The following is an 11,361-nucleotide window of genomic DNA, read 5'->3' on the forward strand; positions in this document are numbered from 1 at the left end:
GTGACTGGCCCCCTTCCCCGTGTCCCCCCCCCCCCACGTGGTGCATTATACTTACAGCATTCGTGTCGCCCCCGTCCGCCATCTTGTGACAATGACGTCATCTTCGGGAGGCCGGCCGGACCGCTCCAGCCGTCCCTCATGCCGGCCCCCCTCTGCCGTGTCATCAGCTGCTCAGTTATGAGCACAGTTATGCTTAGCCAATCGCGGCTGAGCAGCTGATGAAATGCCAGAGGGGGGCCGGCATGAGGGATAGCTGGAGCGGCCTCCCGAAGATGACGTCACTGTCACAAGATGGAGGACAGGGGTCGACACAAATGTGGTATGTATAATGCATCACACTTCCAGGTCTAGCGTGGGGGGGGAGAGACATGGGCCTGGTTACATATCAGCAGCAGAATAAAAATTCCGCTGCGGATATGTAACCCCATAGACCTTCACACTACATGGATTCGCAGCAGATTTCGCTTCAAACTCTCAGCTGCGAATCCGGTACGTGTGAAGGTACCCTTAGGGTACAAACACACACGGCATATACGATGCGTATTTACTGCTGCGATACGCTGCAGATATGCAGCAGATTAGATCTAAATAACTGAACACAGTATCAAATCAGCTGCGTATCTGCTGTGTGTGTTTGTACCCTTACATCACAAAATTATTTTTATATGAAATAAGGTTGCAGAAAAACCATTCTCTTGCATTGGAGCTGACCCGTGTCATCATAGCCAGGGGCAGAGGGGGTTAACTGCAGTCGGTGGGTATCATGGGGCAGCAGAGAGAATAATTACTATGGGGGCAAAGAAGGGGAGAATGTCATTTGGTAGGGGTGTCCCGAGGGAAAAAAAAAATTCCAAGGGGTGCCCTGAGGTGAAAAAGGTTGGGAAATACTGCCCTAGGGCATGTGCCCTTCCCTCCCTGCGATCTATATAGAGATGTAGCACACAATAACTGGAGTGAGGCATAGCACAGGACATCAGCAGTGTGCGCTGCTTACTACATGTGCTCTGGTTGCGGCCTGGTGATGCCTATAGCATCACATCTATTGCCACTCAGGAAACAGTCCAGCAATAGAGAAAAATTCCTATACATACATTCCACAGCGTGCCGAAAATCCCGGTGGTAACTGCTATTGGCAAGTCTGTAACATGCTAGATAGAACTGCAATAAGACATGCTGCTTTACAGTGCAGACACATAACCTGGAATAACCTTTAGTTTATTAACATTACAGAAATAGAGTAACCATATTACAGGATGCAACAGAACAGGAACTGAAAGTCAAAAGACGCTGGGGAGACATAGAAAACCCAAGAAGGAGAAGGAAACTGTCTTTGTTTCCCATAGAAACCATTTACAGCTCAGCCCTATAATATTTATAGCATATGAAACCAAAAACACTATGACAACATCGTCTGTATGATGCAAAGCAGGTGTAGATTTTTGCGCAATGCCTGGCTTTACTAAGAGGCGTGTGCCTCTTAATAAATCTGTCCGGACAAAAGGGGGCGGGGCTTTATCTACGACTGCCATAACGAGTATGCCAGTCCCTCATAGTGTATATAGGATGTATATAAATATGTATATTGCAGACAGATTGCTGCTTTTAGAGCAGAGTGGTGGTCGGTAATCTAGACCATGGGTCTCCAAACTGCAGCCCTCCAGCTGTTGTGAAACTACATTTGCCATCATGCCTGGACTGCTAAAGCTTTGGATTTGGCTGTCCAGGCATGATGGGAATTATAGTTTTGCAACAGCTGGAGGGCCGCAGTTTGGAGACCCATGATCTAGACCAGTACTTCTCAAACTATTTCTACTGGAGCCTCACCCAACAGACAAAATGATGCCTGGGCCTCACAGACTGACCAAGGGGTAGCTGAGGCCTCATCATTTGTGATGGAAGTCCATGCAAATATAAAAACTATTGCTCAGTCTACCCTCCATTTGTCTCCTTATCTCTGTATAGCATAAAATAAGTACAAAATGAGTCAAAAATGTTCCTAAAGCAGAGATTGTTGGAGTCAGGGAAAGGACTTTGCAGCTTATGGTCACTTTTGTGAGAACTGCCTCCTCAGCTGGGCCTCACCAGCAACTAGGGGACGCCTCACTGGTGAGGCCCACCTCACAGTTTGAGAAGCACTGATCTAGACAACGAGCTGCCAACAATAAGAGGGAAAGAGCAGCAGGAGCAGCAAGGTTAGGAGAAGAAGGAAGCAAGTTTGGAGGGGGGACCTAACAAACTCTCCTTCTGCTTCTCCAGTGATCTGGGATCTCCTGCACAGCCGACGTCACGGCCCGCTTGATGGACAGCCCACACAGTGAGTCAGTGACTGGGGCAGGATGCCATCAGAACGGGGAGAGAGGTAAGCTTGCTTGATTGTTATGTTCTCCCCTGCTGCCTGTCAGACAGATGTAAATGGCCGGACTTCTCATTAACAAGATTATGTTAGTTAAAATGGGAATGTCACTTTTAAAGGGGTTATCCAAATAATACTCAAAACTATCCCGCTTCCCGATACCACCCCATGTCTAATATACATATATAACTTATCCTGCACCCTTTCCCTGTTTTTTTCCCCTCATACTTACCAGCTCTGGAAGTCGAAAATTATCTTCTGTCTCCCCCCCTCCCTTTGTAGACACAGGACATGTGATCTCCTCTCTGTGGGTTGGGTTAGCTGTCTATTCACTTGGTAACCCAGATTCCAGGAGATATTATCTGTATCATCTCCTTGTGTCCTTGAGCCTAGGTTTCTGTGATATAAAAAACGTATAGTTCTATCGCTGCTTGCTGTCAGTGAATGCAGGCATATGTACCTGTCTTTGTGCCACAGCTCTGTATAGTGTAAGTGTTATTGATTTTCTGGGATGCCTGGATAGAACTAGAATGTTTTCATTTACAGTCAGCAAGCAGATATCTAAACCTACACTACACCCCCACCCCCGATTATGCACGTTATGCAGCACATAGCAACACTATGCACATGTCAGCTCTGCTACATCATCAGCTAGTATGGAATACATTTTAGTGTAATGTGATGCTAAATCAGTGGGGCAAAAAAAAACAAACAGGGGACGGCGGTCAGGACAGGAAAAAAGTTAAGGGGGCAAGTGGACCAATCAGGGAGATGCATGATGGGAAATGTAGTTTCCTATTATGGATATAGATCGGCTTTTAGAAAACTTGTAACTCAGGAACGGCAGCAGCTAGAAAGATGGGAGACGGCTCAAAATACTCAGGAGGAGCTTGGTGAGTAAGAGCAGCTAGGTTTGGGAGAATTTCTTTTTTTGGCGCTTAGGTGGATAACCCCTTGAAAGGGTCCCTTTCAATTTTAACAACTTTTAACAGGTCACAAAGATATGTAAAAATTTTTGATCAGTTGGGATCTGAATATTAGAGCTGGGACAAGCGCTGGGCTAAATGCTTTAGTTCTGGGCTCGCTGGCTTTTCCATTACAGAGCTCTCCTCCCAACTCTAACCTTCTAAATCAAAACTTTTAAGATGTCTCTCTGACATTATAAGGACACTTGAATTTTATAAAGCCTGAAACCTTTTTTAAGTCTTTCATCATTCTCTGATATGACACGTGTCTTTGAAGAATATATATGTATTTAAGTCGTGAGTATTGTTTGCTTTTATATATGCTTTTATTTTCTTTTATAAGTTGCTGTTTTTAACCAATCCTTGAATAACTCCTTTACAATATATGGCTGGGTTCACACTACGTATATTTCAGTCAGTATTGTGGTCCTCATATTGCAACCAAAACCAGGAGTGGATTAAAAACACAGAAAGGATCTGTTCACACAATGTTGTAATTGAGTGGATGGCCGCCATTTAATGGCAAATATTTGCTGTTATTTTAGAACAACGGCTGTTATATTGAAATAATGGCAGTTATTTACTGTTATATGGCGGCCATCCACTCAATTTCACCATTGTGTGGACAGATCCTTTCTGTGTTTTTAATCCACTCCTGGTTTTGGTTGCAATATGAGGACCACAATACTGACTGAAATATACGTAGTGTGAACCCAGCCTATGTCTGTATTGTTTTTTTTTTATTATTATTATTACTTTGGCTAGACTAACTTAGCCTTTTTTACTGTACTGGAATATATATGGCAATAGCATATCCTGTGTATGGTTAATGGACCTTGGACTGTCTGCTATGGGCACCATATCTTAATTGGAGAAAAGCACTGAAGCCATTATGCTCTCTGGACAACCCCTTTAAGGTATATCCTATCAGAAGGCATATCCAGAGCTGCCTATACCACAAGTATCTTGGATCACTGTGTTCACGGCACAGATCAAAGTGATAGTAATTTTATGTCAATGTGTGAGAACGTAAATATTATGATGGGAAAACATTGTCTTTTTCTAAAATGTTAGTGTAATAGTTTGTGTGTGTTCAGGTGACAAAGTAAAGGGCATTCATTATCTGTCCAATGCCACCTGACCATAAAAAAGTCTCACGTGTAATATGGTTACACTGCTAACCGTGTGAAATTGAAAAATTGAAAATTTTTATTAAAGTTATACAAATCACGAATATACACTTATTACAGGAAATGTGCTTTTTTTCCCTGCACTTACTATTGCATCAAGGCTTCACTTCCTGGATAAAATGGTGATGTTACGACCCGACTCCCAGAGCTGTGCGGGCTGTGGCTGCTGGAGAGGATGATGGCAGAGGGACACTGAGGGACACAGGGCACTGGAGGGACACTGAGCATCCCCCTGCCATCATCCTCTCCAGCAGCCACAGCCCGCACAGCTCTGGGAGTCGGGTCGTGACATCACCATTTTATCCAGGAAGTGAAGTCTTGATGCAGTAGTAAGTGCAGGGAAAAAAACACTTTATGTGCATTTCCTGTAAGTGTATGATGGAGATTTGTATAACTTTTGGGGAGCAATACAATACTTTAATAACAATTTTCACCAGACATCTCCTTTAACCCTACAGACTATTGATACATGAGATTATTATTATTATTATAGTACTCCTTACCTTTCCCATTTTGCCAGGCTGTGTACCAGGACAAGCTCAGGAAAGAAGTGATGAACACTAATGCGGTGGCCACAGTTCCATTTCGGAGCCTCATTTCATTGCACCATCACAGTGGTTCTGTAATGTCGGCTCTAGGTATCAGCGATGAAAAACTGAAAAAGGTCTGACTTTATTTACACAGCGTCAGGTCGGCATCAATGGAAGGGCATCGGCTGGCAGCACAGGGCACTCTCAGCTCGGCTGTTTACACACAACATAATGACGTCCTTTTACATCTCCAGACCAGCTCCTGCCAACTTCACCTGGAGATCTTGGCTACTTTCTTTCTCTTCAATCTAAAGACAAGAAAGTATATATCAGTAAAGGAAGGTCTGGAGCTATGGCTGAGCATAAGGGTGCGTTCACACGTAACAGAGAGTTATCTTACAGATTTTTGAAGCCAAAGCCAGGAATGGATATGAAAAGAGGAGAAATCCCAGTCTTTACTTTATGACCTGTTCTCTGTTTATAGTCTGTTCCTGGCTTTGGCTTCAAAGATCTGTCAGATAAATCTCTCTGAGTAAACGTACCATAATACTAAGCCATTATAAGAACACTCCAAAACCCCCCAGCATGGTGACTGGTATACACCCATCAATACATAACTAGGAGAGCACTGTATTCTGTCCGTTCTCCTCTTAGCTAAAAAGAATAATTTGTTTTTTTTATGCCACTGTTAGGACTACAGCTCTACAGCTGTGATATTCTCCTCTTAGGGCCCTATTACATGAAACAATTATCGGCCCTGCTTGGCTGATTACCGGCCGTTCCGGACTGTAATCGTTTGGTGTAATAGGTCATGTTGAAAGGCAATAAACAGCCGACATGCACGACATCTAAGTCCCCATACGCCTTTACTAAATGATTGTTCGGCCATCAGTTATCTCTCCTGTCTGGCCCCCGTTCTCCCCCCACATTCGGCACTGCCAAGTAATTCTGTGTTCTCCATAGGGAGTGATGGAGTAAGCTGCAGTGACAGTTCTCGCTGGGGCTTATTTCTCCCGAAACAAAGGGGTTAAGTAGTGCTTTTCTATCACGCCAAACGCCTATCTGTAATGACACAATCTCTCGGTGGTTGTTTCGGAGAGCCCCTTACATCTTAGACTGACGGCAATACAAAGTCTGAGGTGTATGGGGACCTTTACTGCTGGGGTATAGGGAGACATCTATTAATCAAGGTCAGCAGGGCAGGCAGAAGCTATCGTGGACCGCCCTGATGGCTTGTGGGTAAGACGGCACGAATGCCATGACAGGTTAATGCGTTCAGCAAACATTGCCTCCTATTCTTCATCCTATGGCAGGAACAAATGCTTCTATGCCACAAGACATTGTCTGCTATGGGACATTCACTGTGTACCAGTCCCTTTCTACAGGTCAGTGACTTCCAGATGATAGAAGCCGCTACTGCATCATAATGTATTATTACCTACTATACAAAAAAATATGTATGTATATATAAATATACAAAATTACCTATACAAAAAAAATATATAGATATCTTATTTATTTCTGTGTAGGATAAAAGCCTAAAGTGTTGCGTCAGATACTGTGTGTCATTGATGGGAATTGGGTCTTCACAGTACACTTCCCCTATACATGAAGGCAAGAGATGTCCTTAGCGGTGACTGCTGTGACATCAGACACAGGCATCAATGTTATTTCAGACTGACATGATGAGCTAAGAGTGCGGCTGAAAAAGCCCTGAGCCTACACGGGTGTCAAAGTACTGCGAGAAGACATCAATTATTAACCCCCGAGACGTCTTCACCGTGCTCAGCTAAAGCCACTCCGCAAAAGAAAGTGTTTAATGCCTAACTGCGGTGCCAATCACCGGGAATATTACAAGAAAATGACATCCATCATCTCTTTATGGTGGGAAATTGCAAGCACTGCTCGCTGCTTACCATACTGTGAAAGGAAGTCAGTGCTAATGCTACCTGCAAGACGTGATGTTAATGGAGCAAAATCTACAAGGTGCAACCACGGCGTCCCCAAGGGGGGGTTAGCTTTCCAATGACTTCACCCTACTCCTCCACTCTGTCAGCCTAGTACTAAACGGATTGATTTCTTGTTATAGCTTCTTTCTCTGTGTTTAAGCAGAGTGCTGGATTTCTTAAAGGAAATTCTTTCTTCTGCTATAGTATATGCTGGATATTCCTCATATAAAGTGTCAGTGCAATGAACCATATACATTGATACTTATTTATAAAAAATAAATATACAGCCCTTAGTTTTATCCAGGTTGTTACATAACATGGTGCTAACTATAGGCACAATCCTGCTCTAAGGAGGGGGCCGCATCTTATCATACAGCACGTGGATGGCAGGATGGGAGTTGTAGTTTTGCAATAGATGCAGAATACTACTCTACAAGGTTAGGTAAGTGCATGAAGGGCAGTCATGGAATGTAGACTATTTTTATTTCCCTGTTCTGGCTACAGGGGCCGCATGTTATCCTACAGCCCATGGCTGGACAGGATTTCTTATCTCCCCATCCCAGCAGGGCATATCACCTTCTGGGCAGCAGATCGGCTACATCCCACCCAAGAGGTAAACAACAGGAAAGTGCATGATAGCAGTCGGGAGCCCTGCTGGATTTCGTAGCCTAGGTATTTGCACACAGGTGCGGCCTTGTTCCCTATAACAACCAATCATTAATAACATTTATAAGAGCGGATTATATAGTGTAGGTTTACAGGGGGTCTATGGGGTTTCCTTATACAGCCACCTGCCCTTAGGCTCTATGATAGAATGCACCATCCTGCCCTAACCCCCTATGATATCACCATCCTGCCCTTACCCCCTATGATATGACCATCCTGCCCTTACCCCCTATGATATGGCTATCCTGCCCTTACCCCCTATGATATCACCATCCTGCCCTTACCCTCTATGATAGAATGCACCATCCTGCCCTTACCCTCTATGATATGACCGTCCTGCCCTTACCCCCTATGATATAGCCATCCTGCCCTTACCCTCTATGATATGGCCATCCTGCCCTTACCCTCTATGATATGACCCTGCCCTTACCCCCTATGATATGGCTATCCTGCCCTTACCCCCTATGATATGGCTATCCTGCCCTTACCCTCTATGATAGAATGCACCATCCTGCCCTTACCCTCTATGATATGACCGTCCTGCCCTTACCCCCTATGATATAGCCATCCTGCCCTTACCCTCTATGATATGGCCATCCTGCCCTTACCCTCTATGATATGACCCTGCCCTTACCCCCTATGATATGGCTATCCTGCCCTTACCCCCTATGATATGGCTATCCTGCCCTTACCCTCTATGATAGAATGCACCATCCTGCCCTTACCCTCTATGATATGACCATCCTGCCCTTACCCTCTATGATATGACCGTCCTGCCCTTACCCCCTATGATATGGCTATCCTGCCCTTACCCCCTATGATATGGCTATCCTGCCCTTACCCCCTATGATATGGCTATCCTGCCCTTACCCCCTATGATAGAATGCACCATCCTGCCCTTACCCTCTATGATATCACCATCCTGCCCTTACCCCCTATGATATGGCTATCCTGCCCTTACCCCCTATGATATGGCTATCCTGGCCTTACCCCCTATGATATGGCCATCCTGCCCTTACCCTCTATGATATCACCATCCTGCCCTTACCCCCTATGATATGACCATCCTGCCCTTACCCCCTATGATATGACCACCCTGCCCTTACCCCCTATGATATGGCCATCCTGCCCTTACCCCCTATGATATGGCCATCCTGCCCTTACCCTCTATGATATAGCCATCCTGCCCTTACCCTCTATGATATGACCACCCTGCCCGTACCCCCTATGATATGACCATTCTGCCCTTACCCCCTATGATATGACCACCCTGCCCGTACCCCCTATGATATGACCACCCTGCCCTTACCCCCTATGATATGACCACCCTGCCCGTACCCCCTATGCCAGTAGTTTGGGGCTGGTAAATGATGAGGACCACATGTGCGGGGATCACTATAAGCTCTATGGCTGTGGAGCACAGTAGCCGTGGTGGTGCACCATCTCTCTCTGTAGTAGAAGTCGCACGGTGTGTACAGGGTCTGGCGCTCAGGACTATTGTAGGACACGGGGTGACCTCGGAGGACAGGCCGGGAGCCCAGCGTGCATTAACCCCTGCAGCGCCGCTCAGCATCCCCGGGGAGCACAGGGCAGCACCAGCACCTCCTGCCCGGGGCCCGCAGACCTGACTAGTACACACGCATGCCCTCTCTGTGCTCTACACCCTGCCCTGCATGGCTGCCAGCTCTCCGGCACAGCCTCTGTCCCGCATCACACACACCGTGCGGCGGCCACTCACCTCTTCCCTCCTCCTCCGGGGACGGTCTATCCCCTGAGCGCCGTACTCCACACCCCGGTCTCCATGCTGTGTCCGACTCTAGCTGGGTCCCCGTACATCCCGTCACCCCAGATCTGTCCCTCACTGCCGCCTCCGCTTACACCTACACCGACAACAGCCGTGCGCCCGCGCCACGCCCACCGATCACCGCCGTCCAATCCCGGAGAGCCGGGGGCGGAGCCCTAACTGGCATCAGTGGAGCCGCCCGAAGGCCTGTCAACAAAGCCACGCCCCCCTGGTAGTGCTCCAGCCGGGGGGAGGATGAGGGCTGAGAGCATCATACAGGCCGGGGCTGCTAGTGCCACCCTCACAGAGATGTGATAGGAGAAGCTGGGAGGGTAGTGGACTTTACATTACAAAGGGGTTTTCTCTTTACCAATATTTTATTAGGCAGGTAATACAGCACACTAAGTCCATAGAAACAATAGAAGAGGTGTAGAAATACATATGAAATAAGCACCAGACATATATTGCAAAGGTATCACCAATTTTACTCGCTAGACAAGCAGCGATGGAAGTCTTATGTGGAGTCCATACCGTCCCTGGGAAACTCGGATAAATTGACGTTGAAACTAGAGACTTATATAAACCTCATAACAAAACATTAACCATGAACGTCATGAAATTCCTGATACTAATGGGCTTGGTGGGCCATTTGTACCAGCCAGTCACTTGCTCCCTACCCCCCCCCCCCCCCCCCCCACCCCAAAGGAAATCCAAAAGAGAAAGGGTTTTTGTATACAGCAAGAAGGCCATTGGCAGTAGTATATAAAGAGCTGGCTGTATAATAAGCTATTAGACTACCAAGCAACAGTGTGTATACACGACTTACCTCATCCAAGGGAACCACTGGCCCACCAGAGGACCGGAGAATCCTCCGGTGGGCCCCAAGCTTTAGAATTTGCACTAACACTGACTGACATGTCATTTCTCACTGGTTATTCATTGGTGGACCCCCAGGATCATTTCCTCTGGTGGGCCCCAGATACCCCAGTCCAACACTGAGGGCACCTCTCATTCATTTCATGCTGCCTGAAGCACAGTGATCCTCAGCAGCTTCTCCCAACCTCAACAGCCAAGATTGATAGATCTCTTCTTGTTGCTATAGTAGAGGGTGGGTTCATTAATCAAGGCTGGCAGGGTGGGTAAAGCCACTGAGGACCTCCCCAATAACTTGCAGATCAGGCAGCATGAAAATGATGACCCCTATATCAGTGAGGCATATGCCCAATTATAACAGGGCAGCATCAATATCTCCTTTATCAGTGGCTGTATAGTATTGTAAGCTTGTATAGGGTGTCTACATATTATAGAAATGTCTACATCTGTCCCATTCATTTGAATGGAACTGACAGGGACTAATAACCTGAACTAAACTGCAAAGTATCCCTATTGTGATCTTTTCGGAACAATGCAGGACTCTGTCATGGCCATAATATAGACCACAAAATGGCGTAATGGCGTAAAATGGCACAAAATGATCACAAATTTTTTATGCAGTATCGACAGCCCATTCCATGCTAAAGAGAACTGGAAATCCCTTGAATTACAAATGTTTTACAACTAAAAAAAAAGTCATCTGAAAAGCATGTCACAAGAGGCTTCTATCTTACAAATTCTCTGCTTACTCACTGTTGCTAAGTGTTTTCTGTCTCTATCAGCCAGGATATACAGAGGACACTCAGAAAAGCAGATACAGGTGGATGCCTCCTGTGCACTCCCTGTAAGCCTCAGGGAAACTGTATGAGAGAGGTAAATAGCTAGCAATGACAGCAGAACAGTGTGACATTGAATAGCGGCCATAGAAAACCCTGTCAGTGCACACTGTGGAGCGAGCGGCTCCGGCAGCCGTAAAGATCATCCGGCTGGTACTGCAGGGATGATCTTTTCAGAGATCATCCGTCTCACAGAATGGCCGGTCTCTTGCATAG

General features: G+C 46.2%; 1 protein-coding gene across 1 annotated transcript in view; it reads right to left on the minus strand.

Annotated features, from left to right (window-relative positions):
* Window positions 1-9,577, minus strand: part of MGAT4A (alpha-1,3-mannosyl-glycoprotein 4-beta-N-acetylglucosaminyltransferase A) — a 46,215-nt gene extending 36,638 nt beyond the window's left edge. Inside the window, exons 1-2 of the mRNA XM_069970861.1 lie at window positions 9,392-9,577; window positions 5,012-5,346 (exon numbers count right to left, since the gene is read on the minus strand). Of these exons, the coding sequence (XP_069826962.1) occupies window positions 5,012-5,105 (94 nt within the window). The 5' untranslated portion in view covers window positions 5,106-5,346; window positions 9,392-9,577. The remainder of the gene's footprint in view (window positions 1-5,011; window positions 5,347-9,391) is intronic.
* Window positions 9,578-11,361: the final 1,784 nt, after the last annotated feature.

This window comes from Dendropsophus ebraccatus, chromosome 5 (assembly GCF_027789765.1).
Source record: "Dendropsophus ebraccatus isolate aDenEbr1 chromosome 5, aDenEbr1.pat, whole genome shotgun sequence".
Taxonomy (NCBI): Eukaryota; Metazoa; Chordata; class Amphibia; order Anura; family Hylidae; genus Dendropsophus; species Dendropsophus ebraccatus.